This window comes from Argiope bruennichi, chromosome 8 (assembly GCF_947563725.1).
Source record: "Argiope bruennichi chromosome 8, qqArgBrue1.1, whole genome shotgun sequence".
NCBI classification, from domain to species: Eukaryota; Metazoa; Arthropoda; class Arachnida; order Araneae; family Araneidae; genus Argiope; species Argiope bruennichi.
The window spans coordinates 115,175,249-115,202,698 of record NC_079158.1 but is presented as its reverse complement, the minus strand read 5'-3'; the positions used below and the strand labels follow the sequence as shown (position 1 = coordinate 115,202,698).

At 26.7% G+C, this 27,450-nt stretch overlaps 2 protein-coding genes across 2 annotated transcripts; one reads left to right on the top strand and one right to left on the bottom strand.

Moving 5' to 3' along the window:
- Nucleotides 1-397: 397 nt before the first annotated feature.
- LOC129981258 (protein KTI12 homolog) lies at nucleotides 398-13,557 on the bottom strand. The gene is made up of 8 exons (XM_056092027.1): nucleotides 13,272-13,557; nucleotides 10,419-10,470; nucleotides 7,823-7,875; nucleotides 7,165-7,220; nucleotides 6,855-6,934; nucleotides 5,137-5,296; nucleotides 4,374-4,505; nucleotides 398-547 (listed from the first exon to the last, which is right to left on the bottom strand). The coding sequence occupies exons 1-8, from the start codon at nucleotides 13,420-13,422 to the stop codon at nucleotides 404-406; spliced, it is 828 nt and encodes a 275-aa protein (XP_055948002.1). The 5' UTR covers nucleotides 13,423-13,557; the 3' UTR covers nucleotides 398-403.
- A 256-nt stretch (nucleotides 13,558-13,813) lies between these two features.
- On the top strand, nucleotides 13,814-26,994 carry LOC129980729 (uncharacterized). The gene is made up of 3 exons (XM_056091111.1): nucleotides 13,814-14,367; nucleotides 24,261-24,464; nucleotides 26,680-26,994. The coding sequence occupies exons 1-3, from the start codon at nucleotides 14,005-14,007 to the stop codon at nucleotides 26,992-26,994; spliced, it is 882 nt and encodes a 293-aa protein (XP_055947086.1). The 5' UTR covers nucleotides 13,814-14,004.
- The last annotated feature ends 456 nt before the right edge of the window (nucleotides 26,995-27,450 follow it).

The window sequence follows — 27,450 nt, the reverse complement described above, 5'->3', positions numbered from 1 at the left end:
AAAACAAACAATCTACTTTTGTGAAAATGTGATTTTGTTTTACGTCCTGTATTAACTAGTACATTGGGTAAGATAAGGTCCAATAAAATACAAGCTGATAAATGTAAAATGTTTATGCATCAACTAAAATTTGTAAAACATGGTTAAAAAATTAGATTGAAAAAGGGAAGTCCTAAAAAATAGAAGTTATAGCTTTAAGAAATAGGCAACGACAGATTTTTCCCTGCTCCAAACATATCTATAAAAAAGATTTCCCCATTGAAAATTAGAAATAGGGCATTCTATTAAAGCACAAACATTAGGCATAAGAAATAAGACTTTCAAGATGATCAGAAAAAAAATTATACTGATTTGCTTATTACAATAAAAAAATATACATACATTTTACTAAAATGAATAAAAATTAATGTATATTTTTATTTACAAACTGTACAAACATATTGGGTATCTTGCTCTCATCTGCAACAGGATGACTTTTTACATAGGAAACAAATTGTCGACGAATCCTTGCCAATTCGCCCGGTGCCAAAGGATCCATTAGAAGAATCTACAAGAGAGAAATTGTAAAAATTCACTGAGTTTTTGCAAAAAAACTGAAAATGGCAATATTTAATTTCCTTTCACATATTCAAACAAATGATTTTGTAAAAATATAAATCTTTTGTTTTGATGGGCTTTCTTCTGGCAACTATGCTACATTTTAATATTAATAGTATTACACTTAAGAACTATCATTTCTAAGATTACAGCTTTCCAGAAGCCATTGAAAGCTTCTACATAATCATTAGAGTTCAACTGTATCAAAGTGATATATTGTCATTACTAAACAGATATACTGCAATATTATTTCAATTTATGTTAAAAAAAGTAAGCTGTAGAAAAGGTTAGTAGTTTATATCAAAAACAGCTGATTTTTGTTGAAATGAAAAGGAAATGTATATAATGGAAATTTTATATATTAAAATCCAAAATTATTATTAATAGTAAAAGCATTTATAAAAAAAAATGTAAATCTTTTTTTAAAAAAAGAAATATCTATGCACTTAAAAGGTAAAATATAGAATAGTATGTTGATAGTAATAAAAATCTAAAAAAACTGATAAATGTATCAAAGGAAAAAAAAAAAAAAAAAAAAGAAACTAGTGGAAATGGTCTTTCACATACCCTCTAATAAATGTTCGTACATGCTATTGGCAAAGAATAGCTACAAAAGAGCCAAAGTTTGATATTTTGCGATTGATTACTGCAATGATGTTTTTACATAATTAACAACAACAAAAAACATTTTTTTTTGACCGGTTGAAGTTAAATTTTAACACATAATTACAATTGTAGATACAAAATCACATACTAATTTCATGTATTTAATTTGCATTTTTGAGTGCTTTTACATGCTTTTGAAAGTACAGGTTGATATTAGGTTACCCCTTGGATTTGATTTCAAATTTCATATACTTTTAACTTTAGTTGTTAAATCTGTGTACCACATTTTATCCATTTGGCTCTTTTCTTTTTTTAAATTATTGTATTATCTTAAACAGATTGCCCCCTAATGTATTTCATTCAAAATTTTATAGAAATCTAATCTCTACTAATTTGGAGATCATATTCCAAATTTTATCCATTTAGTTGAAAGTGTTTTTGAGTTATGTTCACAGAAAGATATTTTTGAAATGTCTTTTTCAGATTCAGAAAAGTCTGAAATGTGGAAATTCGTCAAAATCTCAAGTTGGAATTTCTTGACAATTACGATACTTTCTTTTTGTATATAAGAAGGTTAGAATTAATTATTCACAAGACAATATAATAATTGATACTGTGGAACTATTTTTATATAATATAATAAGTACATTATATAATATACAATGTAGTTTCAAGCTAACAATAATTTACTGCTAATAATAAATAAAACTTTCCTCAGCATTTATGAGTAGTATTTTTAGATAAACCCAAGAATGATATAGTAGCTTTGATTTACTGAAGATAATTTTTTTAAATGCATATATACAGTGGTGGCCAAAAGAGTGGACATTTTTTGAAAGTTTCAAGTTTTTCAACTTTGCATGCTTGTAGAATATATTAATTTTTACTTAAATACAAATGTTTATATATCAAATTGAAGGTAATTTAATGTAGAATTTAATTACAAAAAAGTTATGCTCATTTTAGTAAGATCTATCTTAGATTTGCATTTATTTAAACTGATACTTACACAATCCATACATAGTAAGATAACCCTTATTTTTTAAGACAGCTTCACAGCGTCTTTTCATCGAGTGAACGAGTGTTTGGAGTTCATCTTTTGTAATCACATGGTGTCAAGAATCAATTATAGATTCAATAAGTTGTCTTTTATTGGATGGACGTTTTTTTCGTATAAGAATTTTCAAACGTCGCCACAAATTTTCAATTGGATTGAGATCAGGGCTGTTTCCTGGCCATGGTAATACATCTATGCCTTTATTTTGAAACCATGCTTTGCATACTTTTGCTGTGTGGCATGAAGCTGAATCCTGCTGAAAAATAAATGGTGCTTTGTTGGGGAAGAAATCCCTGATGGAAGGTATCAATTTTGATTCCAGGACAGTTTCGATGTATTTTTTGGCATTCAGGATGCCATCAATCACTTGAATTCGGCACACACCATCTTCAGACATACATGCCCAAATCATGGCATTTGTTGTTGTTTTTATAGTTGCTTCAATGCAATCAGGATGAAGCACTTCACCTACTCTACGTCTCATGTATTTTCTACCATCACTACCAAAGAGCGATATTTTAGTCTCATCGCTCCAGATTACTTGCTTTCATTGATTTTCTGACCATTTAATGTGTTCTTTTGCCCACTTAACTCGTTTTTCAAATTTCTTTTGATTTAAATATGGTTTTTTCCTTGAAATTCTAGCTTGTAGTCCAAATCCTGATAACCTTCTTATTGTTCTTGAACTTACTGCAATACCAGCTGCATTCATTTCACATCTAATGGCATCTGATGAAATTTTTCAATCTTGAAGACATGGCTGTATAATTTTTCTATCGGCAGTAGTACTTGTGCATTTTTTTCAGCCTGATTTGGCCTTATATTCCACTGATTTCATTTTTTCATAATGTAAACAGAACTTTCGTACACCAGAACAAGTCAATGAACCACCAACTTGTCTTGCAATTTCAATACAAGAGAGACCATTTTCTCTCAATATGACAATTCTGCTTCTTTTTGTAGATGTCCAATCAGTTCTTGTTGGTGACATTGTTTAAAATTAGTTTAATTAAAAAAAAGGACGAAATATTCAAAAACAGCAATACTCTATTTCATTGTACTAGTATGCATCATTCCGCAAAATATTTCAACAACAATAACTCTTTTACCATCCAAATAACCTAAACTATAGTTACAGACATTTGACTGGTCCTCAGAACAGTGTTTGTGATTAGCTAGTACGCTTTTATTACAAAACACATCATTATTCAAAATGATTTGTGTTTGTTTGCTCTACTAAAATGAGCGTAACTTTTTTCATAATACAGATATTGTAATACTGTTTTTGTTATTAATTTCTACATTAAATTACCTTCAATTTGATATATTTTATATTTAAGATTTGTATTTAAGTAAAAATTAATATATTCTACAAGCACGCAAAGTAGAAAAACATGGAACTTTCAAAAAATGTCCACACTTTTGGCCACCACTGTACATTAATCAATAATTAGCACATATACATTAAAAAAAGATTCATGCAGTATACAAAATTAATACAGAATGTTATTACTGCAAGCCTTATAAATCATGAAAAAATAATAAATAAAATGAATGTTGCATGTCTTTGAATGAAATTTATTTAAATGTCTAGAATTTTTCTAGCAATGAATTAGTTGTTAAATTTAAAGACAGATACTTATTGTTTATTATTTGCAAAACGTTAATAAAAAAATTTATGATGAATAATTTGGTTATATTGCCAAATTTTTTGCAATGCAATCTTTTATTGCTTAGTTTAATTTTTGATCTGCCCCCCTCCTCCTCCATCTTCCAGGAAATATTATCAAAGCTTTAAGGAATCTTTGTTTCGAGTTTCATAGTTGAGAGACTTAAAATGGTTATAAATTTTTTATATGGTTTTTAAAATCTCCAAGAATTTTCATTAACTACTTGAAGATAAAACTAATTAAATAGTAAAAAATATTGAAAGTAAATTAGGAAATAAAAATATTAACTGACATCTAATTAAATAAATAATTTAGAAATAAATTTCAAATTTATGATATAAAACTGAATTACACATCTTAATTAAATGGGATTTTAAAGAATGAAATTGGCACAATTCAGAGTTTGATACTGAAGGAAATGCAATTGAAAATTTTGAATGTACCTTTTGATCAGCCCCAGGTATTGTGATAAAATCTCCAGGTGTAGATCCCCTTTGAGCATTTAGAATGTTTTTCACAATACTTTGTGTGACCTTGTCAAGGTCATATAAAAAGTTTGTGGAAGCAAGAGGTTGCTAAAAAGAGAGAGAAAAAAAAATAGCCATTTTTAAATTATTCAAGGATTTATTTAATTCCAGAAACAATGACTAAATCCATATCAATCTAGTTCACTTTACTAATGAAAATATTTTCTACAATTTTCTGGATTATATACTTTGTATTATCTTAGTTTAACATACTTATAATACAGAAAGGTATAAATAATGCTACATTTTTATACAAAATTGGTGTAATAATTTAAAGCATATTATTCATATATTACACAGAATAAATGCATAATTATCATGTTTTATCAGGACAATTATTCCCAATGGAACTCTCATTATAAGATACAGTATGTTTTTAAAGCAAACAGGAAAAAAAATGAAATAAAGTATCAGTGTATGTGTTTCTTATACAAATCATGATTTTTGTCCAATCTGATACTTTACCACCTGCTCTACAAAATGAGAGGAAGAACAAAAACAACTTTTCAGAGCTCATTAAAATATCTATTAATAAAAAAGGAAAGCATATGTAAGACCAAGATTCTAAAATACTTCAGTTTGATAGTTAATACTTTACAAAATTATAAGTCAAAGATTTGTTTTAATTTGAAGTTTTTAAAGATAAGTTTAGAATAATGATACATCAACAATTTCTTACATTCTGTGTGGACAAATTGGGAGGAGGTGCCTTCTTTTCATATAAAGCTTCCTCAATATTTTTCAGGGGCAATTCTTCATCCTTATGGATAATGAAGAGGGGAGAATCCCATCTGTTACGAGAGTCTGGAGCTTCGAACCTCTGCACAAGGGCATCAAATCTAAAACAAAAAATATTTTATTAAAATATTAATCTCTATTAATAATTCTGGAAGACTATTAATATTTTGAAGAGAGAGAATGTGCATCTTAATTTTTAAAGATGGTTGACTTATAATTTTTTTTAATTTATAAAAATTTAAATAAAATTGTGATATTTTTTTTTGTAATAACTTTCAAAAATATTATGGCATAAATATAATTTTTGAATCATCTTAAGTTTTTTTAAAATTATCTGTCTTTGCTAATTTAATTGCCATAAATATTTATATTTAATTTTAATAAAATTTTCAAAATATTTTTGGGTATATTTTACATTATTTTTCTTTTTCACTATGAAATCCAAATAATCTTTGAAAATATTTCCAGATACCATGTCAATGAATTCCAAATTCATGTAATGATGCTCAAGACAGATATGAAAAATGAGGATTAATGACAAGAAACACCTTTCATTTGTGGTCTAAACAGTGCCTTTTATTACTTTAATAAGCACTTTCCATTACAAAACCTATTTTTTCTGTCCCTTTGAAATGATTCTACATTTTAATTTTTGTCTACCCCCACACTAAAAAAAAAACTATTTATTTAAGCAGTTTGAGAATAATTTTATTCTTTTATCATATAGTATGTCACTAGGTGACAGCTATATTAATTACTAATAAAGGTGAGAAGGGATAAATAATGAATCCAAGTGATACTGAAAGGGACTACAAATAATATTTCCTAATGACTTGAAAAAAAGGAGAAGCAACCCTCTACTTCTCAGCCAGAATTTTTGCTTTGAAAGTCTTTGATGTTCCATGTATTAATAATTTAAGATGTTAAAATTGACAAAATATGTTTAAAAAGTAATAACATTTTTGGATTTATTTTCATATCCTTTATTTTGTTTAGAAATGAGACAAAATAATTAGTTAATCTATTTCAGGCAAGTACAAATAAGATGAAAATATTTTATATTCAAATTAAACTAAAAATAACATAGGATTCCAAGTTCCTCTTCATACAAATAAAGCAAAGTAAAATAATTTAAAAGTCAAGATGTGATAGATGGTTTATTTTATTGATTATCTTCATCTTTCCCCCCCCCCCCCTTCAAATTTTGTTAAACTCTTGATTTACTTTATGTAAACGCTTTAAAAATTTAATATGTATAAATGATAAATCTTAATTATTGTAAAATTTTGTAAAATTTTAATTTTAAAAATTTCAGTAACAAATTGATTGAAACTTTGGAAATAATTTGCTTTATTACATTCAAGTAAATGCTTTTTTAGTATTAAATCAGAGTTCATAATATTAAGAATTGTAATAAAGTCAATATAAAGTATAAAAGTCAATATAAAAGATAAAGTCAATATTTAGTATAATATTTTACTATAATTTTTTTCCTTTGCAGAAGTAATGAATAATTAAAGATTTCTATAAACTCATATCAACTGCATATCCATTTGGCATCATTCCATTATTGCAACATTTTGTATACAAAGAAAAAAGTATACATTTATTTTTATTGGAGAGGAGGGTAAGAATTATTAATAAAAAGTAGCAACTTACATGTTTTGGGTATATTGTTCTGGTGATTCACGTTTCTCATTAAATGCCCAACAGTCTTCAGGAAGCAGATCACAATGTATCTAAATTAAACAAAACAATAAAACTTTGAAATTGGTTATTTCTTTATATAAAATTAAACAGGGAAATATTAAATAGTACATAAGTAAATAAAATATAAAACAATATGTAAGACATTAAATTAATGATCCAGATGAGAGTAAATGGTAAACTGAGCTTTAAAAAGAAGAAAAATCGGTTTACAAATTCTAAAAAACAAAAACAGATCACAAAAAAAGACAAGAAAACTTACTACACAATGAGTTGTCTTGGAATTTTTACTCAAACAGTACAATTCATATCTATAACCTAAAAATATGATGATTTTCAAGGTTAATTATCAACAAGAAAGTACATGAAAAATGAAAGTAAAAAATACAATAAAATAGTACAAATAGCCAAAAGAAAATAATATGCATTTTTCATAAAATTTTTTATCCAAGGAATGTGAAAATTAACATAAGACCAAACTTTGTGCAAATAAAAAAAAAAAAAAAATCTCTCTCTCTTTTTTTTTTTAACAAATTAAAACATTAGATTAAAGAGCAAGGAAAATTTAATGTTAAATATTTGAATATTTATTGAAAACTATGAGAAGAAACAATATTATACCTATTTGTATTTTTTTACTAAGATATCACATTCATGTAAAATTAATTATAAATAAATTAATTATAAAAAAATAATTATAAAGATATTGATAACCAAAAAAGCAGTGACATCAAAATTCTTTCACAAAAACGTTTCTCATGAAAAAGTAAGTATTTCCAGTTGTTTCGGTTGGATTTCAGAAACTTTTTTTTATAAAAATATTCTTTTTCTATAATATGTTAAAACCAGATTGTCACAATAATCAATAATAAATATGATTTTAAAAAATAACTTAAAGCAATTTTATATATAATACTTACCTTTAATGTAATTTCCAGCATCTAAAATAACAGTAGTTTCTTTGGATAAATGTCTGTAAAAAGTAAATTTTTCAAAAATAAAGGAATAGCAAATAAAAAAAATTAAAAGATTTAAATCTTTAGTCTGAAAATTGTATCCAATGATAACATTTTAGGTTTGATTCATCTATCTCTAATTTGGTTAAAAAATTTACTCTGAAATATATTGCAATGATAATGTAATACAAGAGTAAATTTAGTAGCTAAAACAATGAGAAGTATTATGACAGAATATACTTTAAACTATTTTTTTAAAATTATTAGAATTAAAAGAAAAAATGTTGTATAGATACAAAATTATTTTTACAAGAAAATTTTTTGAATTTTAAAGTGAGTAAAATGAGTGATTTTTATGGAATAATAAGCTTTGAGGAAAATGTTAAAATTTTGAAAGAAAAAAAAATCTAGAGAATATCTACAGGCCAAAAAGTAATTGTTTGTTTTAGGATCCCGAGATTAGCCTTTTTAATGTATTCCAAAGGAATAATGCACTGTAAGATGTGCATATTTCTGGAATTCTTTGCTGGATTTTGATCTTGACTACCATCTGCCTAGATGTATTTTCTTCTATTTCATCCCTATATGGGGAAATAAACACCTCCTGGTATATGTGCAAAAGCACAAAGAGTTTGAGTTTGAAAATTGGTAATACATGTCAAATTTGGCAGCTCTGGAACTAATAATCTGTCCTATAGAGCACTTTTAAGCATTTTACCATCTTAATTATTTCAATTCACAGATAATGTACCAGACAATTAAAAAATTCATATTAAAATGAAGAATGAATAAAATTCAACCATAATTTTTCTTTCCATTTGGATTGGAAATAAAATTATACATTCATTCTATAATAATATTGAAGTCTCATTGCACATAAAATATAATTATCATGGATGATTTTTTTTTTTTTATTCCCCTAATGACTTTACTTCAATAACATTAAAATAAATGCATCATGATTTAGGAAAAAATAAGATGCAAATTGGGACATAGCTACATAGTTTTTAATATCAAATATTATTATTCACTGACTAGACAAATAAATAATGTACCATTTATTTACTGTATAATTATTTATGTTAAAAATGTACTTTTTCAATAATTAACTAAACAACTAATGCAGAACAAGCTAAAAAATAAATAAGGCTTATAAAATGCATAGATTAAATGAAAAATAATATTAGAAATAAATTAACAGCTTGTAATGTTTTTTTCATCATTATTTGAAATCAATCTATTTTATTTCTTTTCATCTTAAGAATTCTGATAAATATAAAACCAGTGATTATTAACTAAAGTAGATGGTTAATCAAAAATGGTCCAATTTTTTCAAAATAAGTTAAACAGCAACTCAATCTACTTAAGGATAACAAGAATTTATAAGTTTATAATATAAGCCATTGATACAGCACATAACAATGTATTCTCCTTATTTTATCAAATACTAAGCATATTCAACCTCTTACCGCCTCCTCCTCCCCCCCCCCCAAAAAAAAATAGAAGAAAAAAAATTAAAATTCTTATTCTAAAAGGCATTAGACTTTATTTTCAAGAGATGGTTCATTTTACACAGTAATGTCTACTTTAATATTTGTTACAACAGATGTATTGAATATATCCATCTGGCTAATTTTAAATGGAAGCTTAGAAATATGCCTTATAGTTTGCATATGTTTAATGTTATATAAAGACAGATTTTGTTTTATTTCTGATGAAATACAGAATATACGAATATACATTGAAATTCTTTTTGATACTTCAGAGGACTTATTTTTTAATTATTATAACTACTTCATATTTATTTCATGTTGTCTTCATTTTTAGTGCTTATATAAATTATTTTGATACATTTTATTGTGAGTAACAATCTATTTTATTCAGCTTTTTAAATGAAATTTTTAATTAAAATTTAGTTTCAAAACATAAAATCCAAAGCAATGATGGAAACTTTTCTACTGATTTTAAAATATCTACAAAGAAGATATTTTTAAAATTCTCTACATTCTTTTTCTTTGCTTGGTTCTAGAATTGCTTCAAAATTTTTGGAATTTTTCTCTAAAATGACTAAAAGTGGAAATAATATAAATTTTCAACAACTAATAATTTTTTTAATAATATCAATAATGATACATAAATTTTTGAAAAAAATTTGTAGTAAATGAAACTATTTGTCCTTTAAAAGATTCAGATGCCTTAATATAAGGTCCGTATTTCCTTGCTTTAAATAATTAGATTATTCTAAAATAAATAATCCTTCTATTTTTATAACTAAGTGAATAAAATTATAAAACATATGATCACATTTTTTTCTTGATCCAAATATTTTATATTTTTAAAATAAAATATTTTTATTATTTTGCTAAATAGTAGAGCTTTCAAAGTAAAAAATGCTTTATACTATTATAATATCAGAAAATTTTCAGAATAAATTTAATGATTAATTAAAACTATTATTCTTATAAAGAATTAATATTATTGTTATTTAAACTCAAAAATGTTTTCAAAGTGTTATAAGGCTTTACTTCATCAGTACTCATTCATTTAAAAAAATTCTCACCTTTCAACTTCTGATTTTAAAGAACTTCGAAATTCTTTTTCTTTTTGTGCATCTGTAAAGAAAAGAGAAAGAAAAAGAAAATGCGTTAAGTTCTTTTTCAATTTTTTGTGCATAAGTAAGTTAATAATTTGCTGTTCAAAGATTTATTCAATAAAGGTATAATAAGAAGTTTGATGAAGAATATTTGCAATAACTTTAACTATAACTTAAACCAATATAATAGACTTATCACATTTTAAAAAGTATACAGTAATTAAAGAAACAAGAATATTTTAAGCAAACATTTGTCCTTATAAAGAACGAAAAACAAAGTTCTTACCCTCCCCCCCACCAAAAAAAAAAAAAAACAACTCTCAAAATGTTAACATGGAAAAAATATAAAATGTTATGCAACAGAAGCAAATATGCATAAGCAATAGAGTTTCAGATATCAATATCAATGAGGATTGCTGATATTAAACATTAGAAATATCATACTATAATTTTTTTTTTAAAAAAAGGAAAAAACAGGATGCTTTTTATTTAAAATATTACATTGCCTGCATCTATTATATTTTGAAATAAAAAGAGAAGTCATACAACCAATATATTTAAAATCCAGAACTATCCAGAATGAAAATATAAATAAATATTAAAATAAATTTATAAAGACAAATAAATGTTTTTTTAAAGTTTGTGATAAAAAAGTTGCTTCGAATAAAATTGATTTCTTGATAAAAACCACATCCATATTTAAGATTCCCTCTTGTTGATCAATATATTTAAAATGAGTTTCAATAATAGTTGGCCCCTTCTTAAGAATTATTTTAATGCCATTAACTTTCCTTAGTTATTTTTCAAGTAGCTCATTGAAACAACTTTCTTACTTTCAGTAACAATAATAAAGCAGTTATACAGAAAAATGCCTACAAACCTTTTACAGACTAGAAAAAAAAACATACACAAATAATATATGAATGAAAATACTGGTATATTGACTGTATGACAATGATTAATCACTAAAGATAGCTTGCTAGTAGGTTGTTTTGTAACTAAAGTTCAGTAATGGCATGTAGCTAATACATAAATAGCACAAAAAATTAACAGCGATATTCATTATCACTGATATGTTTGGTTTAATCCTTTCAGAATCTCCGGTAATACTAATTGTATAACTATTTCAGTATTATATGCTTGAATTACAAATAGTTAAATATATATATCCACCTAATGACAATGAAAACTACAAAATATATTTTTTATTTATAATTTGCAATAAATTTGGGATTGATGTCAATAAAAAAAATTGTTAATAAAACTCTTTTATAGTTGTGAATAGAATAAAGCCTGGAAGCATTTATTTGGTGCATAGCATGTAAAATAAATTTTTCAGTTTCCCAGGGATTATATAAAAGTTTATTTGTGAGTATGATAAAAGAAATTATAATATTTGGAGCATGTTAAATAAAAGGGGGAGGGATAAAGCACATTAAAAAAAGCACAAAAAAGTTATTTTAAAACTTCAAAAGGTATTTTCAAGAGTAATAAGAAAAAATGCATCTTAAATATTCAAATGAACTTTATTAACAGAAAATAATTCAAAATAAATACTACACGGCACATGAAATACTATCCATATAGTGAGGAAACTTTCTTTTATCACTAAATAGCCCAAAATAACATATATAAATTTCTATTAATTTTGCTTAGATCAATAGATATTACTGTTGGAATATACACATATTGGCGCACAATAACATTTCTATAACATCAGAAGCCATAAAAATATGTCTGAATTTACAACATTCTTACTCCAAAGAGTACAGAAAAAAGTACCATGCAATAGATTATATACTTGATGCATGAGGAAATTTTAGACATTTTAGAAATTATCAAGCTAATATAAATACTGTTATGTATTTTTATAAGAAATGTTTCATTCAAAACATTTTTGTAACATTCATATTTAGAAGAATAAACTTTATATTTCATCAAAAAATTCCATAATAATAATAATTAACCTTACTAAAATCACCAAAAAATTTTGAAACACTTTTCAAGTTTCCAAATATTTTAGGGAGAAACTATAGAATAATAAAGCATCATGATCTCTAAAGTAAAATATAAAAAATGGGATTTCTGCATTAGTAAAAAAAACTAAACACTGATAATTTAATATTAATTCTTAGCTGTTTGTAGACCTTAATTTAGTGACAGTTTACCAAAAGGACAATCATTTCTGAATTAGGAATTGATTAAATATAATTAATACAATAAAAATATATTCTTAGCTGTTCATAGACCTTAATTTAGTGACAGTTTACCAAAATGACAATCATTTTTAATTAGGAATTCATTAAATATAATTAATACAATAAAAATATATAACTATAATTACTGCTTTTTCAGAAAACAAGAGACCACAATTTGCAACATCACAGTAATACTAATATCATTCTGTTTAAGTAAATTAAATTTCTAATTATCGTATTTTAATCTAATCAAAATAATCATTGCTTAAATAACCCTATCTATTAAAAAATTACATTATTTAGTAAAAAGTTTTAGCTTTTGCACTCATATTTATTACATATGTGACACCACCAACTAATTATTACTTTTCTTAGATTTTTATTCATAGTTAAAAATAAAACTAACGAGTATTCTATTTAAACACCATGCACAAATCTTGAACATAACATATAAATTTCATTGGACTTCAAAATATATCATTATATAAATTATCATTAATATAAAGCATACTTTTAATAAATAATGCTATTACTAACCATTAATTAGTTACTTTAATATAGACTACAATATTAAAACGTTTAAAATAGTTTCAACAAAAAGTATAATACTTGAAAAACAGACCTGCATACACATCATTTCTAACAAATCCACTCGTCACATTATCATCTTTAATTAACACACATTTTTTAGACAACGACAAGAAGTCATTTAATTTTTTCGCTCTCTCAGATTTTCCACTACAAGGTATACCACAAATAATCACTAATGGCATTTTGAATTTAATTTATTAATTATAACTAAATAAATAAAAAATAATTAAAATGGATTACAGAAATTTTAAATTTAACGCAATAAAAACATTATTCAATTCTAAAACCATGTGAAAGCAAAGAAAAAAATTACTCTATTGAATTCAGATGATTCAATGATCTGGCTTTATCAATTATACCAGATGAATCATTAAAAGGAGTTGAAAGATATTCTCGTTAGGCTATTTTTAATAATTATTATTTAAGTAGATAGATTGTAGATAGAACATTTAAGTATTTTATAGCGTATCGAAAATTATATTCACGTATTTATTTCACTAGAGAATCTGTCTCTTCTTAATTTCAGATTATAACTTACAACTCAACTCGACATATTTTGTATCATGTGTATTGTTTGTTTTTTAATAAATTATCGGTCTTGTGTAGATTATCAAGTTATTGAAATTGGAATGAAACTTACTATTGTGAAATTCTTAATGTGTTTTGATGTCCATATTTAATCTGGAATTATTTGTTCAAGAAGGTCATGGAAGTGGAACAAATATATAAAGTAAAATAATATTACTTTATCATTATTTATATAAATGATGAAGTTGTCATTATCTTTTGCCAGCATTTGTCGGAAGTATAAATTTACTTCATCTCTGTGGAAAACTAAAAAGACCATTCTGTGTTTCTCACCTAATCGTGTGCTCTTTCACAATGTTAATCAATGTTCTGTCTTAACAGTCTCTGCATCTACCCTTTATGCTTCATTTCATTGTTGTACTCCTCTGTTTGCTAAACAGTTTCAAGAAAGAGAAAACGAATATGCTCACAATATAATGTCTAATATTGATTCATACTGCAATTCAGTTCTCAAGTATCCTTTGACATTAAAAAATGGCCCTTTGAATTCAAGTTCTACTGAAATTTCTCAAGTGCAAGAGCTTTCAGATTTCTCAAAGGTAACAGAACAAGCTGTATTAAAAGATTTAAGTTTAGAAGATGAAAAATTTACTCAGTTAATAAGAGATTTAGTTTATAAATTACCAGCTATATCAGATGAACAGCTTATTCAAATAATACATTATTTATGTTTGTGGAAACCATCACCCAAATCATACAGTCCAAATTTTAAAATGCTTTGGAATGCGCTTGATTTTGAGTGTGTTCAAAGAATTAATAATTGGAATCTGGATCGTAAATTATTAGTCGCTGATTATTGGTTTTATCTTAAATTAAATAGAATTTCACAGTATAACAGGACATTAATTTCAGATTTACTTAGAAATTTGAAATTACTTTCTAATAGTCAAGTTGTACAGCTTATGTTTTGTATTAATTTACAAAGAAAAGTTTCTCAAGATCAAATGGGATATATTGAAGAAAAGTTAGCATCAGTGTTAAAATTAATAACTGTTGAAGAAATTGGAATTGTGTGTTTAGGCTTTTTTAAGACTGAAAATAAAATTACAGATTTCAACACAATTCGGTTAATAATTGATAGATTTAACAAGGCATTAGCTGAAGTTAATAAGGTAACAGTTGTTGCCATACTTAAATTTTTAAAGAAGAGTTTACATCTAAATTCTGTTGATTATTATATTCCCTTATTACATAAGTGCATACCATATGTCCCCAAATGGGATGTTTTGGCTGCAGTTCACTTAGCTCTCTTAGCAACTGAATGCCATGTTTATCATCCTTTACTTTTGAATACTGTTACTGAAAAATTAGCTGATGAGATTGAAATTGCTCGTATCAAAGACTGCACCAAGCTACTTCAGTGTCTTTCACACTTCAATCATTTCCCTGAATCAAAATTCCATAAATTATTTGCCTTGGAAATTTTCAAAAAATCTCGACAAACTGAAATTGAACATCACCCTGAAATTTTGCCTTATGCTGTATTATATTACGCTTATTTAGGCCATTATGATCATAGTATTATTCGAGCAGTTATGGCACCAAAGTTTAGAAATTATTGTAAGCAAATAAACCCTCAATCTGCCAACAGTTTTGCAGAAATAGATTATTGTGTTGGTATAGAATGTACTGATTATTCTGGCCCAAGACTGCACAAGGAAGAATTGAAAGTTTTGAATAAGCGTAGAGGAAATATGCCTGGAGAATCGCAAAATAACAATACATTAGTAAGAGTAATGATTGAAATAACTGAAACTTTGGAAGAAATTTTAAATGGAAAAGAAAATATATTAATTAGGCATATTTTGCCTCACATATTTTCTCCAGATATAATAGTTCGTTTAACTTGCAGTCCAGAACCATTGTCATCTCTGTATAAAAATTTTCCTTCAGATTCTGTATTGTATCCACCAAAAGATGAAATCTGGGCTTGTTTTGTCATTAATCCTGCATTTTCTTTGGCATATCAGTCTCGTCACTTGACAGGAAACACAAAAATGAAAATAAGGCAATTGGAAAAGATTGGGTACAAAGTTTTGTTTTGTCCTTCTCCTGATGTTCCATTGAGTAGCACTATGAGAAAGAAATATTTAAAAGAAAAACTGGACATTTTACGAAACTCCTGCGAGTGTACTGTATCTATTCAATGTGGAAATAAAGCGCATTTAAAAACTTATTGAATGTGAATATTATTTTCGAGTCAGAAATTCTTAATTGCTTAGTTTACTGCAGCTTCGTTGTCGTTTATCTAAGATGCACTAATGTGTGTATGGGGGATGAATATTTGTAAGTCAGTTTATTCATTATACTTTTTTTCAATTTGGGATCATCATGTTTTACATATTAATTCATGACAATCTAATTTAAAAGCTTCTAAAGATTTCGAAAGTAGTCAAAATTCATTCGCGATGCATATATATATTATTTATTACATTCTTTCATATTTATATCTTCCTGTGAAATATCAATTAGTTATATATAATATTTGACACATAATAATTTAAAATGTGAAGAAGTTTATATAAGTTCATTTTCCGTATAAAAAAATTAATGTGCCTTTATTATTAAATATCTCATGATATCTTAATTAAAATGCTGAAATTTTATGGAAGATGACCACTACAAAAACTGTTGTTTTGTCTACTTTTCAAATTTGCAATTTTTTGTTTATAACCTTTCTAGTGTGTTATGCAATTTCTTATTATAACTTTGAATTGGGTTTTATTTTCTTAAATAATGGAAATTCTTTTAAATACCTAATGTGAAAATATTTGTTCTTAATTTACTGCTTTCAATTTAATATTGCTAGATTGTCAAAAAAAATTTATTTATACTAAATGTAAAATTTATCTAAAAGTTTTTTTTTTTTTTTTTTTTAACTTTTACTTAATTCATATATTTTATTGGAAAAGTGGAAAGTATGTGCAATCTCTCAATTTGTCATGGAGCATGGCAGTTTATTCTACAAATCATAGCCAAAATAGGGATCCTAGAAAAGTATAATTTATAGCTTAGCTCACAGTAATTGATAGGCATGATGCCAGATATCAGACAAATCAATATTGATAAATTGGGAGACATCCATGAATTGATGTTTACCAGATTTGACTGCATTTTGCTCGTTCATAACATGCAATCGAAGATGCATCAGTAACTAGGAATTGGAAAAAATATGATGACATCCATACAGTTGCATTTAGTACAACACTATTATTTCTAAACAACCTGCTCGCAATTTTAAACTTTTCTTCTTATCAGCAAGTGCACTTGCCTATCTGAGGTTAAAGATCATATTTAACTCGTTTTGCTTATCATTTTTAATGCAAGAGTTTTTATGATTTGCTTTTGTATATCTATTCTTTTTTTTCTAAGTAATACAAATTGAATTTATTTAAAAATTATTTAAATTTAGCATCAATGTAAAGTTTTTATTAAGATAAAAAAAAAATTACTGTGAAGCTTTCTAGATTAGAGTATCTGACATATTATTTGAAAAATTGTGCCATTGCTGAAGGTGGTTGAATAATTATAAGAAAGAATTTCATGGATATTCATTGAAAGTTAAAATATATAAGAAATGTGATTGGAATTTCTATTTACTTAAAGTATTTTGTCAAAATCTCACACCTTTACATTATTTCAATATCCATATTTTCAATAAAAAATGTAATGAAAAATATTATAAAAAGATAATGATTGAAAAAATATTTAGAATAGGAATATTGTGGACAATGCTATTTACTATTCTAGTGAAATATGAAATATATAAATTTTTTACAAATTAGAAGCCAGGAATTTTCTTTTACATTAAATTTTATATGATTCTTTAGCTTATGGATGCAAACGAGTTATTAATTATAATTGTATATAATTTATAATTTACCATATCTTTTGATATTTAGAAATTTATAATAGTTTCATCAACTGTATAAAAATATGCAAGCAGATTTAACATTGAGCTCTGAATAGGAAATGTCGATTTGAGATTAACGAATTTTGTCTTCATTTGATTTTAGAGAATGAACCCAAGCACTTATCTGTGGGTGAATAAATGTTTAACAGGATATAGCAATTTAAAAAGAAAATTATCTGTATTGTTACTAATAAGAAAATAAAATGCTTGTCTGTCTGTTATAGGATTGTCTGATACTTTGAAGCAGGTATGCAAAATTATCAAATACATAAAACTGAAACAAACTAAGAGTATCAGGTATTCGGTATCAACTTTTGGACGCATTTGATACTGACTGGTAATCTCCTTGAACTTGTTTGTGTTAAATTGAGTGATGCTACACCAATCTGAATCAACCTATTAGACGGGTGTATTAGTCTAGTTTGCCATCTTGCCTCCTTGATCCCATGAGTTTGCATGATGTTTTTTTTAACTATACAGTCAAACCACATTTAAAAAGCAAAATAAAATGTTAAAAAAAATGATTCGCTTAATGTTGTTTTGTAACAAGCTACTAGGAGAATCGTGATGCCGCATCATGCTGGATTGATTTTGAATCTTTCTATTTTGTGCGCTTGTATGAAGAGAACTCCTATATCTGCATGGAAGACGTTTTTACTGGCTAGCATTGTCGAACGCGACTCCTAGGTGATTGAGCAAATGCCTATTAAGCCTTAATCAACGAGATTTGTCTCTGGCCAAAATTCTGGATCGCAACGACATTGATGGGCTGATGGAAGGACATAGCTAGAATTTATTGAATAACTACCCACTCAGGTTTCAGGCTCGGGATCCGATTCCACCGAAGAACCGTCGTGTAAGCAACTCTGGTCCACGTTAAATCCGTTGGGGGCAACACCTGTGATGTGGAAGTCTGGAAGCGGGAGTGCCAGCTTAGTGTCGTCTTTGTCATCTGACCGTGGTTCAGAAGTATGAGGTCCGTTTTAAAATAGCAGTAGTGTTGCTTTAAAAACGGGACATTAATATAACTAAACTGAATTGAATTTATTAGTGCTTTAAAAAACAATATATAAAATTAAGATTAACACCTAAAGTTATAGATAAAGAACAATTTCAGTAGAGATAACAATCTTTAAAACTAATATCTATTAGCAGATGGCATTTTAATTCTTATCGACACAAACTGTCAATATCAGCTTGTACCTAATACAGTGAAACCAGGTATCAACCCTACTCTAATCTATTGGCACTTAGCAGATTTGTCCGTTTGATCTTATTTCGCACAAATAAACTTAGGAGAGTGGGAATGTGCACATTAGAGCGAATTTTTATATTTTAATTAAAATTTTATTTTCTCTTTTCTTATGGGAACTTTCGAAGATATTATTTCGCAGAATTAACTATAATTTAAAAAAAAAAATGGGTTTTTTTAATGATGATAAAAGCTATACCCTCCCCCCAAAATTCTGTTAGCTTTTAAAAAAATATTTTTTTAATACAATTTTCTGCAATACATATCATTGTTCCAATGAAATTCAAATAATTTTCAGTGTTTCATCAAACATTTCAACGCTTGATTTTCTAAGGAAGAAAGTTTTTGCTTATTATATGTGAGGTTTGCATAAGAAAGTGGGGTACTGCAAAAAACAATGTGCAGTTAAAAGTTGAATTAGCTTCAAAGTAAAGTTTAATGGTACTGTCACGTTGTTGGGTACGACTCCATAAGAATTGCTCATGTATACAGAACAGGTGTAAGATTACTAACATGATACGACTTTAATGTCTATTAAAATTTTATGCTTAAAAATGCTTTATTGTTTAGAATCGAGTATATCAAATTATCCATTATAGATATAATTGAAATTACATAACCAATATTCACAACAAATCAATTGGTCGCCTAAGGCGGCTAGTGATAATAATAAAATGATATGCATTTTTAGTTCTATTGCTCAATTTAAATTATTGAGATAGCTCAGCAAACCTATAATATAGGTGTTTGCATTTGCAACATAAATTAATTGTTTTTTTCTGGTACTGGTCTATCTTCTCTCTGTGTGTGTGTGTGCGTGCATTAGTTAGCGCTCTACAAACCGTCCGTTTGATCTAGAGCGAAGGGCAAATATATTTTGAGTCTTTTCAAGCGTCAAATTTTGACGCTTTCCCTCAATACGACTCCAAATGATTCCTCCAAAATGATTACCCCATTAAAAATAATTTTTACACAATCTTAAAATTTAAAAAGTATTTTTAATAATATCTTTCTTTCTTGCCAAGATTTTTTTTTTCTTTACATAATTTTTTAACAACATATTTCATTATTGCGGGGAAATTTCTTGTTTCATGAATTTAATCACCTACTTTTTACACATTATTAAAATCAAAGAAAGAAAGAAATTTATAAAATTATTTAATATCTATAAGAATTTAAAGTAATATGTGGATGTTAGATGAAGTGGACAATTACAGCACTGTGATGTATTGGGACTTGAACCCAAACGAATCAACTGTCGACAAAAGCGTCTACTCAATTGACACACACACACACACACAAAAAAAAAAAACTATTTGGAATTTGATATTTTGCAAATTATTCATCTAATAAAGATTTCATTATGCTTTTGGGGGTATGTTTGTTTAATTTCTTAACCTGCAAATTTACTTAATTTTCTAATTAGAGACACGTCCTATTTGGCACATTTATTTTAATATTAATTCTTATAAAAATATAAGGGGTATTTGAAATATTGAAGCATTTTTAAAAGATTTTTGTATTTTAATACTTTCGTTTAATTGCAAGTTTAAAATTAAAAATAGAATACTTCGTGGCACGTGTCAGACGCGTATTTGTATACAAATTAATTAATATAACATCCTAATTCATATTTAAATTTAATTTTTAGCACAAAATAGAATGGAACAAATTTTTCTTAAAGGTAGTATTTTTACATCAATTCGGAAATCGGTAACTCTCATAGGTATTTAAGAGATTTGACTATAGAGTAAAATATTCGGTGAATACATTTATCAACTCTATGAAAAAGAAAATGGAAAAACGTCTGAGTCATAGTAGCATTATAGTATTATCGTGTTATTTATTTTATCGTCTGCGCTTTTACAATTATTTTCGCGTCATTTTTAAATCAAGTTTACAAATTCGTAAAATTATATTAAAATAATAGAAAAGGCGATATATGTTCATTAAATCTGCAACAAAAATGCGCAATTAAGTTTTGCAATTAAATATTAAAAAAATAATTTTATTAAAATATAAAGTGACATCATAACTTAAATAGTAAGAATGTTAAATTAATTTTAAAGTAGTGTAAGAATGCTTTTGTACGGCAATTTGATTTGTAGTTATTTAGAGAAAACGTTAAAATTCTGGTTAATTTTTGATGAAGAATTTAAATTTTTAAAAATTTGGTTTACCCTGTTGAGTATCTTGTATGATTTTTAGATCGTGCATGTCACAAGAAGCAATTTATAGGTATTAAAACTTTTTCATAAGGCACATATACAGTGACTCAAAAAATTGAGAGTACACCTTATTTTGACTTAATAAATCCGACTTTAAATATAAATAACACATTACCGGGAAGTGCAAACATGTTTTTATTTTTACACATAACAAATGGTTTAATTTAGAGTAAAAATAAAGAAAAATCAACCAAAAACTTCTAAATTGAAAAATTTCGGAAGCATTTTAAATAAACATACGCAGAATTTTGCCTCAAAAAATTGAGAATACACCAATGAAATATTTGCAATATCACGCATAGAAACAAAGTGTCACTATTAAGTTGCATGTCATTTGGCTCTTATAATAGCCTCTAAACGTCCTGGTATCGTTTCGACCCATTTTTGGTGGTTTTTGAAGATATTTTACCCCATTCTTTTTGTAACACTTGTTTTAAATGAGTTTTGTTTCTATTTCTGTGTTTTTGAACCACTTTTTCAAGTATGGTCCACGAATATTCAATGGCATTGATGTCGGGGTACTGTGGTGGTGTGTATAATTGCTGTTCACAATGAAAAAGACACCATATTTTGACGTTACGTGCATTCTGTTTGGGGTTGTTTCCTGCTGGAAAATGGAATTTCCATCTAATCCCAAATTTTTAACACTTTACTTTAGATTGCTGCGACCATATGGTTCATCCAACTTGTTGCAGAAACTTTTCAAACCATAGGCAGAAGTATAAATGCTGAAACTGTGCGAAATGCCATTAGCCAAGCTGGATATAAAAATCGCATTGTTAGAGAGAAATCGTCCATCAGCTTGCAAATTCAGAAAAAGCATTTAAAGTTTGCAAAAACTGATCAATTGAAGATCAATAACCTTTGGAAGAAAGCTATATTTAGTAATGAAAGAAAACTCAACATTTTTGGCAGTGACAGCCATCGTACAGTATGGAGAGAGCCTAATATTGCTTTGGATTCAAAAAATTTACGTCCTCTAGTTAAACATGATGGTGACTTACAGATTTTTTGTTTGTAATGCCAACTTTGTCAGAAGCATCATTCTTGATTTCAATAACTGTAACTTATTAGCATAGCAGCTAATTTCGAAAGGCTCCGGTTGCAAATTATTTTGTTTGAGAGAGAGAGAGCCATGTTTGATTATGATCAAAATATTTTGAAATCCTTATTTTGTTATTTTGCATTGTTTTTCAATACTGATGCTTCAGAAGATTATTTTCGCTGAAGAATATTGCGTTTCTGTTTAAATTTACATGTCATTTGAAGGGAATTCTGATGAATTTATTCAAAATTATTCTCATATGTATTAGGATGTTTTAGAAAGTCAAATAAAAATATTCTTGATATAACATAAGTTTTACATTTTAAAATTAAATAATATCATTTTTAAATCTCTTTTATTTTTTAATACAAAATAATAAAAGTTATAGACCTTGAAATAAGTGTTCCAAAATTAATTGTTTAAACTATTTTTGAAAAATAATTATATGAAAAAAACGACAATTAAAATGGCATCTTTACTGACATCTTTACTTTTATCCAAAAGATAGCATTTAAAGATGCAAAATAAGAACATGAAGTTTGTAAAGTAAAATATGGAAGTTAATAAATTTGCTTTAAGATTAATCCTGAAATAAAATATCATAGAATTAAAAAAGCTCAAAGCCATCCGAATAATTCAGATATTTTCATTTCAGTTAGAAAAACATACTACAAATATCACGTAAATAACTGATTAACTGAAAGAATTATCTATATTTTCAGAATCGAAGATCTGAAATTTGAATTTTTCCTAAATAAAAAGAAGTGATTTTTTTAAATATTATAATTAAAACTGCTGAAGTGAAAGGCAATTTAAATAATGTTTATTGTCAAACGATTTTTTTTTTCTTTATTCGTTCTATTTTTTTTTTTTCATAGGTACCAAATAATTTTCAATTTAAAATGTAACAAATCAATGTTTTCATTTTTAAAATCTGTTTTCAATCAGGGTGCTTATAAAATATTATATACTAGGGATTACACCTTCTGCTCACAATCCGCTCATCAACTGCCAAGAATCACGTCATGAGTTTTTTTTAATCATTACATGATCTCATCTCGCTTCACCATATAATGATGCATTTCTGTTAGTAATAAGAAATTATAAATACATTCATTGTACATTTATAATGATAAAAATAAATTTCAAATTGCATGAACTGCTAACATTAATTTTGCATCAATTATTAAATACTAAACTATCTAATTTATAAAATTAAAATTTTCTCATATTAGAGAGATATATTTATAAAATTTAGAAAGCAGAAATATATAATTTGAAGTTATTAAAAATCTAAATTTAATTTACTTATTCCCCTGTTTTGATAAGATGTATTTCATAAAAATTAATTGACATAATATTAATAAAATTGAAATAATCCCATAAGACGTCGAGTATTAATAAGATTAATTTATTAATATCAATCAACTTTGATAAATACATCTTATCACAAAAGGATACCATATTATTTTAATTACATTGAAAAATAGTGATAGAGCACTTATATACTTCAAAATGACAAAATTTTCTGGTGATGCTTCTGTAGTTCGGAAATTTCGTTCTTTAAACTGAAAATCCGAAGTGCATAAATTTATAGAGTTTTATTTCATATATTCCTACTGAATGTTCGTATGAACGATTTTTCAGCGCTTTCATTTGCCCTAACTTTTTATTTTTGACGATTTCGATTCAACTGATCCTTTCGTATTATCCAACTTTAAAAAAATATATCTTGTCTCACATTTTTCTTCCGAGGCAAGTATTTAAAAAACCGAACGTGCAAACTGTTGCTAAATAACCAAAAAAAAAAAAAAAAAAAATGGCATGATTTTGTGTCTACATAAACGTTTATATATTAACTTTCTTTATTCTCCTCCCAATTTTTAACTGATGATAAACAGATTTTATATAAAAAAATAATTCATTCAATTATTGTTTTTATATTTATTCTGTGAAACTCACTTGTTTACAAATTCACTATTTCTCATCTGTAGGAAAAAGAAGGCGAATCTCATTCTCACCATCTCATATTTGTTTACGGAACTCTGAAGAGAAATGAACCCAACCATGATCTGGTCACGGATTCTTCCAAAGGCAAGGCCATTTTCGAGGCTATGGCGCGGACCGTCCAAAAATTTCCTTTAGTGATTGCATCCAGATACAATATTCCGTATCTTCTTTATAAAGGAGTAGGAAAGGTATTCTCTTTTCGTCCATTAAATTCCTTCAAAATTTCGTAAAAAAATACAGTGTTTTCTCTAATCAATCACATAGTAATGGAGACATACACTTCAAAAAATATCAGGAATTGTTAGAATACTAACTCCTTCACATACAATGATGAGTGTGGCTTGCGCATCGAATTATTGAATTTTTAGTTTTAAATCTGCAATAAAATGAAGGTACTTAATAATTTAAAATGCAAAACTCACTTAAAAACGTTTTAATGTCTCAAATATTGGAGAAGATATTAATTATTAAAGAAATTAAAATAATAAATTATTCAAATGGGATGTGTGATCTATTTAGAAAGTAAAGTAATTTCGAATGTTAAAATCCGCCGATGGCCTATCTATCGAACTTCCATATATAGAAAATTTCTATTTGTCGAAGTTTTTTCTGGAATCTCGAATTTTTAGTAAAGAAACAGTTTCTGTGTAGTGAGCGCTTTTGGATTTTGGTCAAAAGGAATATAAATTAAATAAGGTGAAAAATTGTTTCGCTGACTGCAGAAATTTGATAAAGATTAGAACATTGTTTAAGAAAAAAGAATAAACATTTGCCAGTAGGTTATATATTATTTTGAATTTCTGTTTTACAGATTCTTTAATTATTCCTTTTTGGGATGAGATTATTATTTTAAATTCAGTTTAGCCATAGATTATTAAAAGTGAACAGGAAGCAAAAAAGTGGCGTTTTGCTGGAGATAAAAATTAGAATGAAAAAAAATTAGGTGAAACAGTTTTAAATTTCGATAAGTACGAATCGTAAATAGGCTAAATTTAGATAAAGCTTTGGAAATTACTTAGGTTTACATTAAGAATTTAATATATATATATATATATATATATATATATAAATATATATATATATATATATATATATATATATATATATATATATATATATATATATATATATATATATATATATATATATTGTTCTGAAATGATTTTAATCTTTAAAATTTAGCGAAAGAAGCAGGAATTTCACAAAATCGTTAAGTATACATCCCCTCCCCCTTTCCAAATATGTTCATATAGAAAATCGATTATTCGCGTTATCGGGAAGAATTCGAAGGAAATTTTGAATATCGGGAAGTATTCGAAGGAAATTTTGAATAAGTCCTACAAATAAGTTTTATAAAAGGATGCAATGTATATGTAACATAATTTTGAAGACACGTGGTCGAAAAGAAGACAAATTTGGAATTTAGTTTCAATTTATTTTTCCATGAGATATCAAGATTTGTACATGGAGATCGAAGGTGGAATACGTCTGCTCGCATTAGAACATTAGAGGTGTTCGCATTAGAACATTCAAATTTTTTCCCTTAGTGCGTTTATTAAGAGATTCTTTTATAGATTAATTTTAACGAAAGAGAATTTGAGGTTTTTTTTTTTTTTTTTTTTTTTCAAGAATGCCGTAGCTGCTAGGGATTTTTATACCTCCACTCGGAAGGCTGGAAATCTAAACTCAGCAATTTTTTTAAAGCACGCGTTAAAAATAATTAAATAAAAAAGTAAAATTTAGATAAGGAAATAAGAGGAAATTTTATAATAAATTAAAATAGGCCAATTTAAGATTTTAAAAAAAGAAATTAATTCGGACTTTATATATATCCTTGGACTCCCACGATTTGGTAAAAGATCATGATGCACATCGTAATAATTTTTTTAAAAAAATTATTTCATTGCATTTTCTATTTTTCCGAAATTTCCTGTATCGGATATTATTAAAAAACAATCAATCTTGAAAATTCAAAAGATTACAGAAAATTTTGCTTCCAACAACATGTTATTCTCGAAGATTCTTTGCAACGGTTCGAATATTTTTGTTGTAAAAATTTTTTAATGAAAATTGAATTGAAAAGCTTATTTTTTCCTCAATTGTATATATAATTTAACGAATTATCAAAAACAAATATTTTTGTTCCTTAAAAAACATTTTAATTTCAAACGATAATAGAAGACGAAAAATAGCTTGGATGGTATGAATATAGCCGTTAATGGAATTCGTAGCAACTTCTGAAGAATTTTGTTGCTAATACGGATTTTAAATTATTCTTTTCTGATATATTTTTATCACAGTAATATATTCAAATTTTATGGTTAATCATATTGGGTATAATTAGTTTTTTTTTAATGTGTTTGCTAATTTGAAAGACTTTTAAAAATGTATTTCCCTTTCTAGCATGTCATAGGAGAGCTGTACAAAGTAGACGATGCCATGTTGGAACGCATGGACGAATTAGAATGCAATGGAAAGTATTACAATCGAATTAAAGTCGAGGTGCAGCCTTTCATTCCAGATGATGAAAATCGCGTTTTGCCTATCGTGAAACCCTGGATTTACTTTCTCATGAATTACCGAGAACACCTGTTAGATCTACCCCATCTCGAGAATTACTCATCCAAAGGTCCCCACGGCTTGGAGTATGTCAGCAGGTATAATCGACCTCAAGGAGAGGATTATTATTACGAGGTTCAAAATGTAATTAATATTTAATTGTTGTTAATGCTTTTGAAAAGATTTTTAATAAGATACAGGATTTTCAAAACAACTGCATGAAATTACTAATGGCTATAATTTCCTTGTAACTCACGATGGAAAGAAAAACTGTGTACACACTGCGGAAGGAAGCTTACAATTTTGGTTGAATGCATAATAATAAGCTTATGAGTGTGTATCTTGGCCACACTAGCAATATCCGTGCAGTAGTGCATTTCGCGCTGCATTCTGTAAAGCAAGTTCGCAACTAATTAATGCGCGTTCAATAGCCAAATAATCTTGTGTTCAGTGGTGGATTTAGATATTTTGCGGCCCAAAGCAATGTACAATATGAGGACCCTCCTTTAATGAATCGGTCAGATTTCATATTTCAAAGCATTTTACTCTAAATTGATTTTTTTTTGTTGTTGTTGTTTATTGTGAAACCCTGGGTTTACTTTCTCATGAATTACC

Bases quoted from the DNA above. Each gene is read 5' to 3' on its own strand.
- LOC129980729 (XM_056091111.1), top strand. From the start codon at position 14,005: ATGATGAAGTTGTCATTATCTTTTGCCAGCATTTGTCGGAAGTATAAA. The intron at 14,368-24,260 runs GTAACAGAACAA...TCTCATCTGTAG, and splicing joins AGCTTTCAGATTTCTCAAAG to GAAAAAGAAGGCGAATCTCA. The intron at 24,465-26,679 runs GTATTCTCTTTT...TTCCCTTTCTAG, and splicing joins TTTATAAAGGAGTAGGAAAG to CATGTCATAGGAGAGCTGTA.
- LOC129981258 (XM_056092027.1), bottom strand. From the start codon at position 13,422: ATGCCATTAGTGATTATTTGTGGTATACCTTGTAGTGGAAAATCTGAG. The intron at 7,221-7,822 runs GTAAGTATTATA...TCATATTTTTAG, and splicing joins TGCTGGAAATTACATTAAAG to GTTATAGATATGAATTGTAC. The intron at 6,935-7,164 runs GTAAGTTTTCTT...TGTTTAATTTAG, and splicing joins CCAAGACAACTCATTGTGTA to ATACATTGTGATCTGCTTCC.